Source organism: Malaclemys terrapin, chromosome 4 (genome assembly GCF_027887155.1).
Source record: "Malaclemys terrapin pileata isolate rMalTer1 chromosome 4, rMalTer1.hap1, whole genome shotgun sequence".
In the NCBI taxonomy this organism is placed as follows: domain Eukaryota; kingdom Metazoa; phylum Chordata; order Testudines; family Emydidae; genus Malaclemys; species Malaclemys terrapin.
Genome location: NC_071508.1, coordinates 3,093,633 through 3,113,532, shown reverse-complemented (window position 1 = coordinate 3,113,532; position 19,900 = coordinate 3,093,633). Strand labels below are relative to the sequence as shown.

General features: G+C 47.3%; 1 protein-coding gene across 1 annotated transcript; it reads left to right on the top strand.

Moving 5' to 3' along the window:
- The first annotated feature begins 452 nt into the window (after window positions 1-452).
- Window positions 453-11,592, top strand: LOC128836557 (up-regulator of cell proliferation-like). Its single transcript, XM_054026924.1, has 4 exons — window positions 453-532; window positions 750-1,072; window positions 2,365-2,436; window positions 5,199-11,592. The coding sequence occupies exons 2-4, from the start codon at window positions 799-801 to the stop codon at window positions 9,896-9,898; spliced, it is 5,046 nt and encodes a 1,681-aa protein (XP_053882899.1). The 5' UTR covers window positions 453-532; window positions 750-798; the 3' UTR covers window positions 9,899-11,592.
- Window positions 11,593-19,900: the final 8,308 nt, after the last annotated feature.

The window sequence follows — 19,900 nt, the reverse complement described above, 5'->3', positions numbered from 1 at the left end:
CTTGAGCCCCCACCGCCCTGCGGGGGGCAGGGGGAAAAACTGAAGCCCAAGGGGTCTGTAACCTGAGCCCTACTGCCCAGGGCTGAAGCCCTCAGGCTTCGGCCCCAAGTGATGGGACTCCGGTTTTGTCTTAGGCCCCGGCCCCCAGCAAGCCTAATGTCAGACCTGGTGGCCTCATTAAAATAGGGCCGCGATCCACTTTGGGATCCCGACCCACAATTTGAGAACCGCTGACCTAGATGCATCCACTCTTGAAGTTAGGTCGGCATAGCGACAGAGGGAGGGGATTTTTCACATCTCTGAGCAACAGAGTTAAGTCAACCTGTATTTAAGTGTAGACCGGGCCTAAGCAACAGTCTGGGGTGCCACAGGGTGTCACTTCTGTTCCATTATTCCCAGCATTCATTTAGACAGGATACATTCTCTGAAGCCGCAGACCGGAAAGATTCCATCTGGAGGGCACTAGACTAGACCAGCCGCTGAATGAATTTGGTGAAATGAGGCTAACTAACCTGTTAAGGAGCTATTGTTGGTAGGAAGATAGATCAGAAGTGTCAGTTCAGTGTTTGGGGCTCTGACTTTGGGGGGTGAAGTGAAATGCACAGCCCTGGTCCAGTGCACATTGTGCAGAGCAGCTCTGAGGGAGGGGAAGGAGGGGGGCTGCTCCACGCAGTGTGCACTGGAGAGCTTTTAGTTTCATTTTTGGCTTGTCTCTGGGATTAAATCATTGCTGAGCTTCCTGGTTGCAGGCACAGAAGCCGTTTCCTGAGGCTGTGGTCCGTCTTCTGAGGAAGCAACATGGAGGAGCCGGTGAGAGATCATCTGCTGGGAACCCTGGAAGACCTGGGAGAAGAGTTGGAGACATTTACATCCAAACGGAGTGAAATTCAGTTGCAAGAAGGCTCTGGAAACATCCCCTGGAGCACACCACAGGTGGCAGACCCCAGAGACCTAACTGAGGAGCTGCTCCGTGGCTGCAAGGATGACGATGGGGTGGAGGTGACTAGGAAGGTGCTGAGGGCTATAAACCAGCAAGACCTGGCAGAGAGATTGACAAAAACAACAGGAGGGGGTAAGAAACAAGACCTGGAGGGATAAAACCCCTTCTCTGACTGTCACTCCTCCGCAACTTCCCTGCGTAGCATTTGCTTTGTCATGTGTGTGTGCATGAGCCTAGATAAAATATGGACTTAATTCTCCATATACTTTAGGCATGTCAGGAGTTTGCAAGAAGGTTCCAGAAAGTTCTTAGATTTTAGGTGTATTTGTAGACTTTTTGGGTAATCTTTGCTCCCTCTTCAGATCCAGGTTTTACTTTTTCCTTCTCCCGGTTTTCAACAAAAGCAAAAAAAAAAACATTTGGATTTTTCGCCTGTTTGTTTCCATCAAGAGATATGTCCTCTGCATAGTGAGCTTTCGTTCTTGCCGCATTTGGTACAAAGCAAAAAATATATTTATGTAGATACATTGACCCAGCAATCCTGAGAGTCTGCATAAACAAAGAAACGTGAGACTATATTGCTAGGGCTAAACTATGAAAGTATGGAATGAATAAGATCTAAACTATGATTTGAAATCAGAGTGAGAAATCAGAGGTGTCTCACCCACATAAATACACACATATTAATGGGGAATGTCCTTTGTCATCGCTGCACAGCTTGTAAAAACATCCAGATTCACTCTGCAACAAAAAAACTTCAAAAACAGACTCCAAAGAGAGACTGCTGAACTCGAATTAATATGCAAATTAGACACAATTAACTTAGGTCTAAACAGAGACTGGGAATGGTTGGGTCATTACACTAATTGAATTTTTTTTCCCCCATGTTAAGTTCTCCTCACACCTTCTATGGGTCATCTCGATTATCACTTCAAAGTTTTTTCTTCTGCTGCTACTGATAGCTCATCTCAATTGATTGGCCCCTTACAATTGGTATGCGTACTTCCACCTTTTCATGTTCTCTGTATGTATAAATATCTTCTGTCTGTGTGTTCCACGCTATGCATCTGAAGAAGTGAGCTGTAGCCCACAAAAGCTTATGCTGAAATAAATTTGTTAGTCTCTAAGGTGCCACAAGTACTCCTGTTCTTCTTTTTGCGGATACAGACTAACACGGCTGCTACTCTGACACCTGAAATAAATTTGTTAGTCTCTAAGGTGCCAGAAATACTCCTGTTCTCTATGCGGGATGTACTTTAAGAACCAAGAATTCAAGAGAAATTCACTGCATGTGTCAAGATTATTTTGCAGAAATTAGAGACTGACTCCCACTCCTAGAGTTGGCTTATTTGTGTGGCTATGAACAAAGATGCATCTGAGAAGTTAATCAAGAGGATCTTTAAGTACCCACAATGTCTTTCTAGGTGGTTCAAATCCAGACCAGGAATCAGAGACTCACCAAGACCCAGAGATGGTGGGGGAAGAACTTCTTAAAGGTATTTTCTTTTATGAACGTTCCAGGTTCTCAAAAAGAGGACACTGCCAGAGAGGGGAGGGGGAGAGCTGGGGGTACAATTGGGGGTGCTGGAGGGGGCACCTGTGGTGGGAGGTACTCATTGGAGGTGGGGGACAGTGTCTCTCTGGCAGGGCAGCTGGCACAAGTCCAGGATGTAGCAGTGGCCATCAGTTAGCGCCTCGCTGCAGGATCCCCTTGTGCCCATGGCTGGAACCGGGGCCTGGGTAGGCAGGATCTGGTAGCTGTGGCTTGCAGGGGAATGAACCAATCAGCTGCTGATGCAGGGGGGAGGGACCAATTGGGAAGTGGACCAATCAGGGATCTTTCTGAGCAGCAATGTCTGCTCTGCAAAAACCCTGGTGTGGTGCTCTGTACGTTGGGGGAACACCCTACACCCCCATGTTCATCTTTATACAATGACTGTGTGGTATCCAGTGCAAAGTTTGTCATGTCGGGTGTCTTCGGAAGGCTCATAATGAACTGAGAATGGTTGTTATAGTGAGGTTACAGTAATTGTTACAGTGATGTTATAGTGAGGTTATAGGCTGTAATTTCATGTATATAGTTATCAGGCTGAAAATGTGTCCTCATGGCTAAAAGAAGCCCAGGCAAAAACTCTCCAAGAGCAGAGAGGCAGTTCACACCTCATCAGGTCACGTGTGGGACAAACCCAGCCCAGCCTCACAGGAACAAAGTTCACTGGCTTAAGCAGCAACAAAAGAATCTGTTAGACCCTGGAGGGAGTCACCTCCCCTTTCTTTGGGCAGTTTGGGCCTGTGATGAGCTAATGCTCACCTGACTCTGAAGCTGGGGGGGCAAATCCAAGAGGGAAGAAAGGATATGATAAAAGGGAGAGACATTTTGCCATGTGCTCTCTCTTCCACCTACATCTACAGACACCACCACCACCAAGCGACTGAACCACTGATCAAAGGGGAGAGCCTGGCTGAAGAGCCAGCCTGTGGTGAGAAGTATCGAAGTTTGTAAGGACATTGAAAGTGCTAAGATCAGCTTAGAATGCGTTTTGCTTTTATTTCATTTGATCAAATCTGACTTGTTCTGCTTTGACTTATAATCGCTTAAATCTACCTTTATAGCTAATACATCGACCTGAAGCAGTGCGTTTGGTTTGCAGTGTGTCAGAGGCTCCCCTTGGGAGAACAAGCCTGGGACATATCAATTTCTTTGTTAAATTGACGAACTCAGATAAGTTTGCAGCATCCAGTGGGCATAACTGGACACTGCAAGACGGAGGTTCCTAGGGTCGTGTCTGGGACTGGAGATATTGGCTAGTGTCATTCGGTTGCACAATCCAAGGAGCAGCTGACATGCCAGAGGCTGTGCGTGAACAGCGCAGGAGTGGGGGTCTCACAGCAGAGCAGGGTAAGGCTGGTCCCAGAGTCAAGGACTGGAGTGACCTGGCAGGTCACCAGTCCAGATAACACCAGAGGGGAACACCCGGACATTAGGAAAAACCACCTGGACACAGAAAGGAGGCACAAGAAAGGTGCAATGTCCAGGAAAACCGGGAACATGTGGTCATTTTCCAGCAAGAGCATGTTATGTTTTTATCTAACTTCAGGGTGTAGGCGGTGAACATAACAGTCTTGTGGCAGGATTTAGTGCAGGGTTGTGTGGGGAGCAGATTCAGGGTCTGAGAGTCCCCCCTTGTGCCCTTCCCTGGACTTTCTCTCTGCAGAATGAAAAGGTAGGAGGGGCCCGTATGAATGCAACCTCAGGGCTGCAGGAACCGCTACAAAGTGATTCTTCTCTTCAACCTAGTGGGAAAGGACTCCTATGTCTCTAGCCCATAAGTAGCCTACCCTGCTCCAAGCCCCACTTGCTGCAGGGAAGGTGTTGGTCCGAACTGATTTTTCTGTTATTCTATCTCACAGCTGTGAGATCCTGGCACCAGAAACATGTGCTCCTAGATCCCCCAGGTGGTTTGGAAAGTTCTTATAAGTGTTTAAGATGCAGTTATTAGCTTAATAGTTTTAAAGTTAGCACAACATGATGCATTTAGCAATTGCCAACTTATTTATTTCCTTGTTTGATGACAATCAGTGAGCTAAGCATGGAGAAACTACCTTAGCAAACAAAAATCCTTGTTTGTACGTCCTCGGTTCTCCACCAGCTTGGAACCAATTGGATCCAAATGGAAACACTCGCATTAAATTATGCAGAATTAGGCACAAGTTTCATGTGCTTTGGGTTTCACACTCAAGGTGCAAAGAGCTGTACTCACAATACTGCCTAAAAGGATTTGCTGCTGTGTCTGTCCTTTTATGAGCGAGGAAAGAGCGTGGGGACTGTCTGTCATTACAAATGTTCAATGAGAGAGAAGCATGAAATCAACAGAAATTCGGGACCTAAATACTTTTGAAGATTCTGGGGCAAAGAGTTTGTTTTTGATTGGTTGGGGTTATTTGCTTTGCTGGGTTGGCAGGTAGGTAGGTTTGTTTAAACTTGCACAAAGAGAACAGAACAGGTTTCAAGGAACTGAAGAGATAACAGAACAGAACTGAAAAGTTTAGCTTCACTGATCATTTCTTCACCCATTCATGCTCCAAAATCTTTACGTGTTTTCGCCCTCTCTTTCACTCATACTTGAAAGTGAAGACCACAATTCTCACCACCCCCTGGTGTGCACCAATGTTCAGTGTCAAAAGAGACTTGCCAAAAAATACGTATATTTTAAATATCAGTTCTGAAACCTGCTCATGCTTTAACCTCTTCCTGCAGAGAGAAGGAGAGCACTCCAGGACATCCTGGCCAAGCTGAAGATGGAGCAGCACAAAAGCATGAAGCTGGGGTTGAGGGATCTTCAGGAAATCAACCCAGAAAGTCTAAAGGACTGGACTCCTCGGGCATTAGGGGATTTACCGTGGCATTTTCTGAGGAAGGTCATGGCTCTGAATGGGACGGCCAGAAACACAAACTTTTGGCAGGGAGCAACTGGTGACCAAGCCAGCAGTGAGGAGAATGGGAGACAAGGTGGTGGTGGCAATGTTCTTCACCATAGCAACTCAGATGCCAGAGATTCTCTGCACCCCCTCGATGTTCTCTGCGCCATTCTGTTTTGCTCAGACAGTTTCCTACAGCAGGAGATCCTGTCCAAAATGTCCATGTGCCAGTTTGCCCTCCCTTTGCTGCTGCCTGCCCTCGACACCCCCAAGTGCACCCTAATGCTGTGGGCCATGAGGGACATTGTGAGGAAGTGGAGGCCGCACTCCCTGGCAGAGAGTAGAGGGTTCAGAGAGGAGAGCCTGGTGCTCACAGCAATGCCAACCATTTCCTTTGTGCGGTTGGGGAGCTGCAACTTCTCCAAGTCCAAACTCCTCAATGAGGTTCTCAGCCCCTCCCAGCAGCACCACAATTTCTTCATCCATCGGGACATGGAGTCTGGGAACGTCCCTCGGGAAATCGCAGATGGGCTGGTCGAGATTTCCTGGTATTTCCCTTGTGGGAGGGAGAATTCAGACCTTTTCCCAGAGCCCGTCGCGGTTACAAACCTGCGTGGAGACATTGAGTCCCACTGGCTACAGTTCAGCTTTTTAACAGAGATCTCCTCAGCAGTGTTCATAGTTACTGAGAGCATCAGTGAGAGACAATACACGCTCTTATCATCTCTGCAGGGATCAGTCACTAAATACTACTTCATCCTCGGTGCCCAGGCTGAGCAATGCAGTGAAACTCTGGGTTTCCTTAATAAATTAGCCCCAGTGCTGGAACTGAACAAATTCAATGTGCTGGAGAAAAGCAATGACACAAATGAGACAGAATTCGTAGAAAATCTCCAGCGCATGATACGAAGCATAATGAACTCCTCTAACAAGAGAGGAAATATGGAAGCTGTGGCTACGGCAGCACGTGAATTAGGTGTCCTTGTAGATGAGGACTGTGAGGAATGTCAGAGCGGAAGCATGTGGGCTAGAGAAATTACCGTGAACATGAGAGATGTGACCAGTTGCAAGGCAGAAATGCTGAAACTCCAAGGAGACCTGTGGAATACCTTGACTAAAGTAGAAAAAGAGCTCTGCAGAATGAAAGAACAAGGGACTGTCCCTCCTGAAGACTATAAAATGCAGCTGAAAGAAAAACTGTCAGAGCTTCATGCCCAGCAAAATAATTGTGAGCTTAACGATGGGCTGATTAAATTTATCAATGGACTAGAACAACTGACTGCAGTGGAGAAACATCACTTCCTCAAATGGCTAAAATATACGCTGGATCACATTGCTAAGGATGAACATTCCAGACTACAAGTTCAGTATAATGCTTTGGCAGGTGACCCACAAAAGCTAGAAGAACTAGATAAATTAATCTCTGCTGGTTCCCTAGGGGTGGAACATTTCCTGCGTGAGTTGGGACAGTTGTATGAGGCTGAACACGCAATGGTGAAGGAAGGTAAAATGGCAGAAAGCCAAAAGCAATTCACCCATCTCCCAGACATAGCAGCTGACCTGATGCTGGAAGGGTTTCCCATGGAGCTGATCGATGGAGACGTATCCAACATCCCACTGCAGTGGGTGACAGATGTTCTGACTCAGCTCCATGCCAAGCTGGGGGGAAGGTCCAGAATGGTGGTTCTAACAGTGCTGGGAGTGCAGAGCACTGGGAAATCCACCCTCCTCAACACCATGTTCGGCCTGCAGTTTGCAGGGAGCAGTGGCCAATGTACGCGAGGAGCCTTCATGTCCCTCATTAAAGTGGCAGAGAACTTTCAGCAGGAGCTGGGCTGTGATTTCATCCTGGTGATAGACACAGAAGGGCTGAAAGCCCCTGAACTGGCCAAAGTAGAGGACAGTTATCAACATGACAATGAGCTGGCCACCCTGGTGACTGGACTGAGTGACATAACCATCGTTAACATGACCACAGAGAACGTCACCGAAATGAAGGATGTTCTGCAAATTATGGTTCATGCCTTTCTCAGAATAAAGGAAATCGGGCAAAACCCCCAGTGTTTATTTGTGCATCAGAACGTCAGTGATGTGTCTGTGCATGGACAAAACATGAGGGACAGGAAACACCTTCTGGAGCAGCTGAATGAAATGACCAAAGCTGCAGCGAGGATGGAAAAACTACACAAAGAAGTGACATTCTCAGATATTATGGACTATGATCCAGAAATACAAGATTGGTACCTCCCCAGCCTATGGCACGGAGTCCCTCCCATGGCGCCAGTGAACTTGGAATACAGCGAGAGCGTGGGGGAGCTGAAGAAACACCTGTTTCAATTTATAAGGATCCATTCAGTTGAGATTGCTCCCAAAAACATTCCCCAGTTTACTGAATGGGTGAAGAGCCTGTGGAATGCACTGAAGCATGAGAACTTCTGCTTCAGCTTCCGAAACCCCTTTGCCACAGAGGCCTACAACCAGTTGTCTGCCAAGTTTTCTGAACTGGAATGGGAGTTGAAAAAGAAGATGCATCTCTGGCTGTCTGAACAAGAAACCTTCATCCAGAATCAGGCACCAGATGAATTGGAGAGCGAGATCTTGGCCCAATTAAGTCAGGAAACCCAGCAGAAACTGCAGCATGAAGAAGACAAGATTTTTGAGTGTTTGGAAAAATATATAAAAGATGGGGCATCAGGCACGCACATGCTAGAGATCAAAGAAGATTTCATCAGGAGCACAAGAAGCACGACAACTACGTTTCACCATTATTCACACCAACAGCTGGAGAGAGCAAAGAACAATAGAAAGCACCATTGTAAGTATTACAACAGCGAGGCTGAGTTCAGGAAAATAATTGAACAGGAGGTTGACAAGCTTCTGGAAGACTGCAGGAGCCGTGAGCGTAAACTGAACAATGAGGAACTGGAGCAGGAATTCAAAGCAATGTGGAGAGAGGTGTTGTCCGAGTCAATGTTATTTTCTTCAATGAAGCGACTGATTTTTCAAGAAATGCAAAGCCTGCTGCAAGAGGACCTGGAGATTCGAGGGAAGCTGATGCCTCAAGAAGCTAGGAGCTTGCTATATTATTCAATGAGTTCTTTCACAATGAAAAAAGAATACTTAGATTTAGCATGGTCTGAAACTTTGAAGGAACTATTCACAAAGGAAAGCTGGCATAAAGCAGAGGAAATTGCTACATCCTTAATGTGCCAGTGCTCTGCTTACATTGATGAGAAAGCAAATTCCAAAGGAGACTATGACGAAATCTATTGCAGAGAATTGCTGTGTATGATCAATGAGAGACTCCAACAGGAGGATGTTTCAAAACTTCACACTAGTGGCTGCTTTGAAGTTGACCTGAAGCTTCACATTTTGGGAGAAGCTGCTAGTGTGTTTCAAGAAATCCACGATAGTTTTCTGAAAGAAACTGACCCTTGGCAAAGTCCAAAGGAACTTAAACTTCAGTATTTCTCCATCCTGAAAGATCTTTACTTAGACAAAGAGGTAAGTCACAAGAGAGCCAGGGATTTCAGTGACCAGTGTCTGAAACCTGCCCTGGTGGACTATATGAAGAAGAGGCTAGGAATATCAATGGCGGATGACATTCTTAGAAATGGACAGTCCATCAATTACGCCAGCCGGGGCTTTTTCCAATTTACCACGCAGAAAAAATTGTTGGAGGAAAATGATTTTTACAACTATGTGAGATATATTGAAAACTATGAAGATTTTGTGAAAAGCCAGATACAGAGACACCTGGTTGATCACTACAGTGAGAACGAAGGCCTGGAAGATTTGGAGAGAGAGATTCTATCCACTGTAATAGAGAAAGTCAGGGGCGCTCTGGAAAACTCCGAAGATAAGTCTAACACAGTTTCGGCCTTTATAGACAACTTTTGCCAAGTGCTGCAGAAAGATCTGGTCATTTCCAAAGACTGTTTAGTAGGGATACGGTTTATAAACTCCATTAACACTGGGAAATTCGCTGCTTTCATTCAGACTTCCCTTTCTGACCTGGAGCAACAAATCTTAGCTGAATTTAAAAATTTGGAAGTAGAGTTTAAACTCTCCCTTCTGTCAGTGAAGCCCCAGGATGAGATCTTCAAGCGAGTGTTTGGCTGTGGGAAGCAGTGTCCATTCTGTAACGTCCCCTGTGAGGCAGTAGGTACTGATCATAAGGAGCATTTTGCATCGGTACATCGGCCTCAAGGATTAGGGGCCTACAGGTGCAGTGAAACAAACATACTCGTTTATGAATTATGCTCCTCTGCTGTGGTTTCCAATGGCACATTCCTATGCCCGGAGACACAATGGGAAGTTCATCTTTGTAAAGATTATCGCACTATTTTTCCCGACTGGCGCATCCAGCCAGACCCCAGCATCAACGCCTCTGATTACTGGAAGTTTGTTTTTAAGGAGTTCAATCAAGAATTTGCTGAAGCGTATATTGCCGAACCAGCCGAGCTCCCAGGGGACTGGGAAAAAATAACCAAAGAGCAGGCCCTGGAGAGCCTGGAGGAAGCCTTCAAAATGAAATAACCAACATGCTGAGAAAATCCATTTACATGGCAGTTCATTCAATTCAGCAGAACAACAGTTGGTGACGTCTGTTAGATAAATACTCATTAAAAGTGTGTGGGTTTGTGATCTGTGGAAAATACGGAAAACTCGGGTACAATTTGCAGCTTTCAAATGGAGTCTGAAAGTAAGAACATTGGTTTTGTTTTGCATCACGTAACTATATGATACCTCAAAAATATGAGTGCGGTGCCATCTTTCAAATGTGGCATGTCTACCAATAGGATATATGCCATCATGCGCCAGCAATGCCCCTCTGCCATGTACATTGGTGAAACTGGACAATCTCTACGCAAAGGAATAAATGGACACAAATCAGACGGCAAGAATTATAACATTCAAAAATCAGTCAGAGAACACTTCAATCTCCCTGGACACTCAACAACAGACTTAAAAGTGGCAATTCTTCAACAAAAAAAACTTCAAAAACAGACTCCAGCAAGAAACTGCAGAACTAGAATTAATTTGCAAACTGGACACCATCACATTAGGCCTGAATAAAGACAGGGAGTGGATGCGTCACTACAAAAACTAATTTCCCCATGCTAATTTCCCCCTACTGTTACTCACACCTTCTTGTCAACTGTTTGAAATGGGCCACCCTGATTACCACTTCAAAAGTGATTTTTCCTCCTGTTGATAATTGCCCACTTCCACTTTAATTGAATTGTCTCGTTAGAACTGACCCCCCCACTTGGTAAGGCAAATCCCATATTTTCATGTACTGTGTATATATATCTGCCTACTGTCCATGCATCTGATGAAGTGGGGTTTAGCCCATGAAAGCTTATGCCCAAATAAATGTGTTAGTCTCTAAAGCGCCACAAGTACTCCTCGTTGTTTTTGCGGATACAGACTAACACAGCTACCACTCTGAAACCTGTGATATATAGGAGGTCAGACTGTATGATTTCATGATCCCTTTGTGGTAGAAGGATTTTATGTTTGTATTTTGTATAATTCTGTATCTGAGCTGATTTCAAGGCATTAACAGACCTTTTAGGGTCACCACTTTGTTGTAGGTTTAGTATTTTAAAATAAGTAAATGAATGCATTGGTTGTTTTTTCTCTTGCATTGCAATTTGATGTTCCTGTTCAAATGCTCTGTGTAAATCAATTCTGTGTTGTGTGTGAATGAGGAATGTGTGTGTTAAGAGATAACTGTGAAGGCCATCACCAGACCAGATGTTCTAGGGAGGAACTGAAGACAGACGCATGGGCGCCAGGAGGTTGCAACATGCCCCCTATTGAAATGTTAGAGGAGGGCAGATTGATGACTCTAAAGATGAGACAGGCACCTATCTATGGGGACAAGATAGTTGTGATCAAAACAAGCCTGGGGTAACTCCCTGAGAGACTTGATGAAAGAACCAGATAAAGGACAAGAAAAACTATTTAAGAAAACAAGCACTCGTCAAACAACAATTGATTACAGCATGACGGTGCAAACCTCGTTGGTCCCAATGAAGGAAGATCACTATATAAACAGGCTGCCTTGCCATGAAACTTTGGGTTCGTCCTGCCAAGACTTCCCCGGAGCATCGTGTCGCGACCGACAGAACCCGGCTCCTCCCTACTCGTGATCAACCTAGCTGGCCACTAGATTGATCCGGACTCTGGCCTGGTAACGATAACATCGACTGGCGGGAAAGTGTGTGTGGTGTGATTGAATGCATATGCTAATTGTTGCATCTTCAATAAACGCTGCGTATTGCCTTTTCCCCTGAAAAAGATCCTGTGTGCTTCTTATAAGCATAACACCTTCTGGCCTTAAATTATACATGATCCAGCCCGAAACCAGAGGCTTCCCCAGCCCTTAGGAATCGGTCAATCCTATAGGTACAACTACTGAGAGAAAGGAAAGGGGACATCTCTCTCACCAATGCTTTATACTACCCTGCTGGTGTCCCCTTAGTCTGGCAGTAAGATATTGCCCTCTGACTCCTGGTCCAACCCCAGCTCTGTGTGTGTGTGTGTGTCTGTCGGCATGGTTACAAACACTCAGGGAATTAGTCAGTGTCCTAAATGATTAAAGAGGGCTTTGCTCGGTTTTAGGGATTCCCTTCTGATGAGAGATTTGACCTCAAAGGATGAAGTGAGGTTTCTTATAAGCAACCAAAGAAACAAAGGGGATCTTACTCGGGTCTGCGTACGCTTCCGAATGCGGTCCCTGTTCTGCTGAAGAGCGGACTTGGCAGCACCTCCCCAACCGGTGTATTCACAACAGCTTCTCTGGTGTCAGGCTGACAATCAAGTACACTGATTTTTACCAAACAAGGGCCTCTAAGGCCTGGTCTACACTACGAGTGTAGGTCGAATTTAGCAGCATTAAATCGAATTAAGCCTGGACACGTCCACACGACAAAGCCCTTTTTTTCGACTTAAAGAGCCCTTTAAACCGGTTTCTTTACTCCACCTCCGACGAGGGGATTAGCACAGAAATCGGCCTTTGCGGGTCAGATTTGGGGTAGTGTGGACGGAATTCGACGTTATTGGCCTCCGGGAGCTATCCCACAGTGCTTCATTGTGACCACTCTGGACAGCACTCTCAACTCAGATGCACTGACCAGGTAGCCAGGAAAAGCCCCGCGAACTTTTGAATTTCATTTCCTGTTTGCCCAGCGTGGAGACCACGCAGAGCTCATCAGCACAGGCAGGGCCGGCTCCAGGCACCAACCCTCCAAGCATGTGCTTGGGGCAATACCTGGAGGGGGGCGGCGTGCACGCGGGGAGAGCGGGGCCGCGGCCGGGCTCTCCGCCCTCCTCCTGGCGCTCCGGCCGGTCGGGGAGAGCGGGGCCATGGCCGGGTTCCCTGCCCTCCCCTCCGGCCGCCGGGGAGAGCAGAGCTGCGGTGGGTTCGCCGCCCTCCCCCGGCGCTCCGGCCGGCCAGGGAGAGCGGGGCCGCGGCCGGGCTCGCCACCCTCCTCCCGGCGCTCCAGCCAGCCGGGGAGAGCGGGGCCGCAGCTGGTCTCGGCACCCTCCCATGCCGCGCTCCCCACCGGGGGGCATCGGGAGGCTTTTTTGCCTGGGGCGGCAAAAAAGCCAGAGCCAGCCCTGAGCTCAGGTAACCATGATGGAGTCCCAGGATCACAAAAGAGCTCCAGCATGGACCGAACGGGAGGTACGGGATCTGCTTTCCATATGGGGAGACGAATCAGTTCTAGCTGAACTCTGTAGCAGTAAATGAAATGGGAAAATATTAGAAAAAGTCTGAAAGGCCATGAAGGACAGAGGCCATAACAGGGACGCACAGCAATGCCACGTGAAAATTAAGGAGCTAAGGAAAGCCTACCACAAAGCCAGAGAGGCAAACGGAAGGTCTGGGGCAGAGCCGCAGACATGCCGCTTCTATGCGGAGCTGCATGCCATGCTAGGGGGTGCAGCCACCACTACCCCAACCCTGTGCTTTGACTCCATCAATGGAGAATCACGCAACAGGGAAGTGGGTTCGGGGTACGAGGAAGATGATGATGAAGATAGCTCACAGCAAGGAAGCGGAGAAACCGGTTTCCCCAACAGCCAGGATATGTTTGTCACCCTGGACCTGGAACCAGTAACCCCCGAACTCACCCAAGGCGTGCTCCCAGACCCTGAAGGCGCACAAGGGACCTCTGGTGAGTGTACCTTTGTAAATATTACACAAGATTTAAAAGCAAGCTGGTTTAATGATTATTGATTAATTTGCCCTGGCAATCGCGGTCAGTACAGGTACTGGAAAAGTCTGTTAACGTTTTTGGGGATGGAGCGGAAATCCTCCAGGGACATCTCCAGAAAGCTCTCCTTCATGTACTCCCAAAGCCTTTGCAAAAGGTTTCTGGGGAGAGCTGCCTTATTCCGTCCGCCATGGTAGGACACTTTACCACGCCAGGCCAGTAGCATGTAGTCTGGAATCATTGCATAACAAAGCATGGCAGCGTATGGTCCTGGTGTTTGCTGGCATGCAGACAACATCCTTTCCTTATCTCTCTTTGTTATCCTCAGGAGGGTGATATCATTCACGGTCACCTGGTTGAAATGGGGTGATTTTATTAAGGGGACATTCAAAGGTGCCCGTTCCTGCTCGGCTGAACAGAAATATTCCCCACTGTTAGCCACACGGTGGGGGGAAGGGGTGAAGTGATCATCCCAGAGAATTGGGTGTTGCGGGGGGAGGGAGGTTAGTTGGGTTTGTGCTGCATGTTAACCCGGAAACCGCAGCCCCTCCTTTTACACTGCAAACCCATTTTAAATAGCCAACCCAACGGGTTATTGGTATGGGAAATGAGGGCGCTGCTGTTTGAAACCATTCCCACATGTTATGAAGGTTAAAAAAGCCAAAAGACTATGGCTTACCATGGCTGCCTGCAAGCTGAATTTTGTTGCCTGGCACTGCGTGAGTGATCTCTCACAACAAACTGGCAGGCCCTCAATATAAGAGGAAAAATGCGACCTTGTAACGAAAGCACATGTGCTGTGTAATGTGAACAGCAAAATTTAACGTGAAAGAGTGTACCCATTGTTCTCTAAAATGTGTCTTTTTTAACCACCTCTCCCTTCTCCTCCACCAGCTGCAAACGTTTCTCCTTCGCAGAGGCTAGTGAAGATTAGAAGGAGAAAACGGCGGACTCGGGATGATATGTTCTCAGAGCTCCAGATGTCCTCCCATGCTGACAGAGCACAGCAGAATGCATGGAGGCAGTCAATGTCAGAGTGCAGAAAAGCACAATATGAACGAGAGGAGAGGTGGCGGGCTGAATCACGGGCTGAAGAGAGCAAGTGGTGGGCTGAAGAGGATAGGTGGCGTCAGCTTGCTGACAGAAGGCAAGAGTCGATGCTCTGGCTGCTGGAGCATCAAACTGATATGCTTCAGCATATGGTTGAGCTGCAGGAAAGGCAGCAGGAGCAGAGACTGCCGCTACAGCCCCTGTGTAACCAACAGCCGTCCTCCCCAAGTTCCATAGCCTCCTCACCCAGACGCCCAAGAACGTGGTGGGGGGGCCTCCGGCCACCCAGCCACTCTACCCCAGATGATTGCCCAAGCATCAGAAGGCTGGCCTTCAATAAGAGTTAAAGTTTTAAACTGCAGTGTGTCCTTTTCCTTCCCTCCTCCCTCACCCCTCCTGGGCTACCTTGGCAGTTATCCCCCTAGTTGTGTGATGAATTAATAAAGAATGCATGAATGTGAAGTAACAATGACTTTATTGCCTCTGCAAGCGGTGCTCAAAGGGGGGAGGGGAGGGTGGTTAGCTTACAGGGAAGTAGAGTGAACTGGGGGAGCAGGGGGGGTCATCAAGGAGAAACAAACAAGTTTCACACCGTAGCCTGGCCAGTCACAATACTGGTTTTCAAAGCTTCTCTGATGCGCACCGCACTCTGCTGTACTCTTCTAACCGCCCTGGTCTCTGGCTGCATGTAATCAGCGGCCAGGCGATTTGCCTCAACCTCCCACCCCGCCATAAATATCTCCCCCTTACTCTCACAGATATTGTGGAGCGCACAGCAAGCAGCAATAAAAATTGGAATATTGGTTTCGCTGAGGTCTATCCGAGTCAGTAAACTGCGCAAGCGCGCTTTTAAACATCCAAATGCACATTCTACCACCATTCTGCACTTGCTCAGCCTATAGTTGAACAGGTCCTGACTACTGTCCAGGCTGCCTGTGTACGGCTTCATGAGCCATGGCATTAAGGGGTAGGCTGGGTCCCCAAGGATAACGATAGGCATTTCAACATCTCCAACGGTTATTTTCTGGACCGGGAAGAAAGTCCGTTCCTCCAGCTTTTGAAACAGACCAGAGTTCCTGAAGATGCGAGCATCATGTACCTTTCCCGGCCATCCCACGTTGATGATAGTGAAACGTCCCTTTTGATCCACCAGGACTTGCAGCAGCATTTAAAAGTACCCCTTGCGGTTTATGTACTCGGTGGCTTGGTGCTCCGGTGACAAGATAGGGATATGGGTTCCGTCTTTTGCCCCACCACAGTTAGGGAATCCCATTGCAGCAAAGCCATCCACTATGACCTGCACGTTTCCCAGAGTCACTACCCTTGATATCAGCAGGTCTTTGTGTTGGCTACTTGGATCACAGCAGCCCCCACAGTAGATTTGCCCACTCCAAATTGATTCCCGACTGATCGGTAGCTGTCTGGCATTGCAAGCTTCCACAAGGCTATTACCACTTGCTTCTCAACTGTGAGGGCTGCTCTTATCCTGGTATTCTGATGCTTCAGGGCAGGGAAAAGCAAGTCACAAAGTTCCATAAAAGTGCCCTTATGCATGCGAAAGTTTCACAACCACTGGGAATTGTCCCACACCTGCAACCCGATGCGGTCCCACCAGTCTGTGCTTGTTTCCGGGACCCAGAATCGGCGTTCCACGGCATGAACCTGCCCCAGTAACACCATGATTTGCACATTGCTGGGACCCGTACTTTGGGAGAGGTCTATGTCCATGTCAATTTCTTCATCATTCTCGTCACCGCGCTGCAATCGCCTCCTCGCCTGTTTTTGCTTTGGCATGTCCTGGCTCTGCATATACTCCAGGACAATGCGCGTGGTGTTCATAGTGCTCATAATTGCCGTGGTGATCTGAACGGGCTCCATGATCCCAGTGCTATGGTGTCTGGGCTGAAAAAAGGCGCAAAACTATTGTCTGATGGAGGGAGGGAGGGAGGGAGGGGCGAGTGACGACATGGCTTACAGGGATTTAAAATCAACAAAGGAGGCTGTGCATCAGGGAGAAACACAAACAACTGTCATACAGAATGGGCCCCCCCAAAGATTGAACTCAAAACCCTGGGTTTAGCAGGCCGTTGATTTCACGGCGGGAGGGGGAAGCAAATGAATACAGAACAAATCTGGTCCATCTATCTTTTACATCTTAGGCTGGCAGCAGACGGTGCAGCATGACTGATAGCCATTGGCATCTTCTGGGTGCTTGGCAGAAAATGGTGCATTACGACTGCTAACCATCAGCGTCAAGATGGTGCAGTAGGACTGCCGGCAGGACTGAATCTCCAGGAAACAAAACATGTCTGCCCAGGCGCCTCTGACCGAACTCACCGAGGAGTATGACGATGATGGATACCAGTCATAATACAGCATCTGCTGCCAAAAGGCAAGGGGCTGCTGCTGTGTAGCAATGCATCCTCATGTCTGCCGGCACCCAGATGACATATGGTGACGCTGAGCTGAGCGGGCTCCATGCTTGCCGTGGTATGTCGTCTGCACAGGTAACCCAGGAAAAAAGGCGCGAATCGATTGTCGGGCATTGCTCTCACGGGGGGGGGGCCTGACGACATGTACCCAGAATCCCCCGTGACACTGTTTTTGCCTCATCAGGCATTGGGATCTCAACCCAGAATTCCAATGGGCAGCGGAGACTGCGGGAACTGTGGGATAGCTACCCACAGTGCAACGCTCCGGAAGTCGACGCTAGCCTCGGTACTGTGGACGCGATCCACCGACTTGGTGCACTTAGAGCATTTTATGTGGGGGGGACACACAATCAACTGTATAAAAACGATTTCTATAAAACTAGCTTCTATCAATTCGACCTAATTTCGTAGTGTAGACATGCCCTAAGAATGACTAGAATATAAAGGATGAATGATAGCAACAAAAATGCAGTCAGTAGAAAAAAAACAGCCCTATTTCATTGGAAAAAAAGAACAAAAATTTCTCCTTCACTATTAATTTTGCTTTCTTCATTTTCCATTGCACTTTGCAGGCTATAAAGCTCACAGCCCTTTATTGCAGCTTTTTTTTTTTTTAATCTTAGCATGGCAATTGTACCCTGTACCTATGATAAGCCACTGGTGAGTGACATTGACGCATTCAAATTCTGTAAATGGAGACTTACTACCTGGATTGTAAGTAGTGCGGCAGAGAATACAGAATAGCAGCTACTTCATCCTACCCCTCCAGAATTTCCCACGCTCTTCTCCCCCTCTGGCAAGGAGTTCCACAGGTTGACTGTGCACTGTGTGAAGAAATACTTCCTTTTATTTGTTTTAAACCTGCTGCCTATTAATTTCATTTGGTGGCTCCTAGTTCTTGTGTTATGAAAAGGAGTAAATAACACTTCCTTCTTTACTTTCTCCGCGCCAGTCATGATTTTATGGACCTCTATCATATCCCCCCTTAGCCATCTCTTTTCCAGGCTGAAAAGTCCCAGTCTAATTAATCTTTCCTCATATGGCAGCTGTGATAAATAACGGGGGGGGGCTAACTCCCTTTTATGGACACCCAGCCAGCCAGTTAGCTATAAAATTCCTCTTAGTAGCTGTTCTCTAATTGCTTTACCCTGTAAAGGGTTAACAAGCCCACAGGTAGAAGGAAAGGAGTGGGCACCTAACCAAAAGAGCCAATGGGAGGGCTAGAACTTTTTAAAATGGGGAATAAAACTTCCCTTTGTCTGTGTGTTGTGGTTCTCCAGGAAAGAGGGGAACAGGGAGCAGTTATGCTGTGAGAAGCTTTAAGCCAGGTATGAAAAACCATCAGATCATACCTAAACTGAACCCCAGAAATGTAAATAAATTAGGGAATGTCTAGGAAGATGTGATTAGGGTTATTTCGTTTATTTTTTATTGGCTTGTGGACTCCTCTTTGCTAACCCCAGATGCTTTTGTTTTGCTTGTAACCTTTAAGCTGAACCTCAAGAGAGCTATCTTGATGCTTAATTTTTGTAACTGTTTTTTTTTTTTTTTTTAAGATCTAGCAAAAAGCCTAAGTCCCAGATGTATTTTCTTTCTTTTGGTTTTTAATAAAATTTACCTTTTTTAAGAACAGGATTGGATTTTTGGTGTCCTAAGAGGTTTGTGCATGTTGTTAAATTAGCTGGTGGCAACAGCTGATTTCCTTTGTTTTCTTTCTCAGCTCTTCCCTGGAGGGGGGATAAAAGGGCTTGAGGGTACCCCACAGGAAGGAATTCCCAAGTGCTCCTTCCCGTGTTCAAAGGGGTTTTTAGCATTTGGGTGGTGGCAGCATCTACCCATCCAAGGTCAGAGTGAAACTGTAACCTTGGGAGTTTAATACTAGCCTGGAGTGGCCAGTATTCATTTTTAGAATCCTTGTGGGCCCCACCTTCTGCACTTGAAGTGCCAGAGTGGGGAATCAGTTTTGACAGCACCGATGTCAATGGAAATAGGAAAGGGAGAAGGGAGTGAAGAGAGGACAGAGAACAGCTGCTGTACATCCAGACTGCAGCACACAGGACAGCTAGCTGGCCCAGATGCTGGAGAAATATGCATGGGGAAACGGAGGGAGGAATTTACCCATAAGGCCATGAGTTTGGATGGTGCAGAGGACAAAATATATTAGACATAGAAGGAGACTTTAGTAGAAATTCCAATTTATTTTGGTTGGAGGGCGAGTGTTAGGACAGAAACAACTGAGGCAGGGGAGGGACACCTAAGTACAGTATGGTGGCCTGATGTCAGTCACCGCTGAGGTTACCCTGATGCTTTTACACAGCCAATAAGAGGGGCTCAAATCAGGAGTAGCAGGCTCCATTTTTGAACAGATCATGATTTAGAACAAAGAAAAGCTCATTTCTAACTCTGCCGTTCCCCTCTTCGCTCACTGACAGAAGGAAGTTCAACACGCAGCTGAAGATGCCTGGCCAGGGTGACTCATAGCTGCAGCCAAACAGGAAAAGTAGCAGCAGAAGAAATCAACTCTGGCCACGAAAACAAAAACAGCCCTTCTGAAAGGACAGTTCAGCTGGGGACAGCACACACACATCTCCATGGTGCCGTTGTAAAACAGCTGCAGACGCAGTCAGGAAGGAGCAAACAGCTTCCCCTTTGGTAGCTGATACAGCAAAGTTCAGTGACCTCTAAGGAACAAAGTTCGTCTGTGGGACAAACCACAGAGCAGAAACTCCCTCTTCTTCCCCCTTTCACACAACACTCATCGTTTTCTACTCAAGAACTCACTTCCTGCTGCTGCCACGTCAGAGGGACCAGGGACATCCTGTCAAACC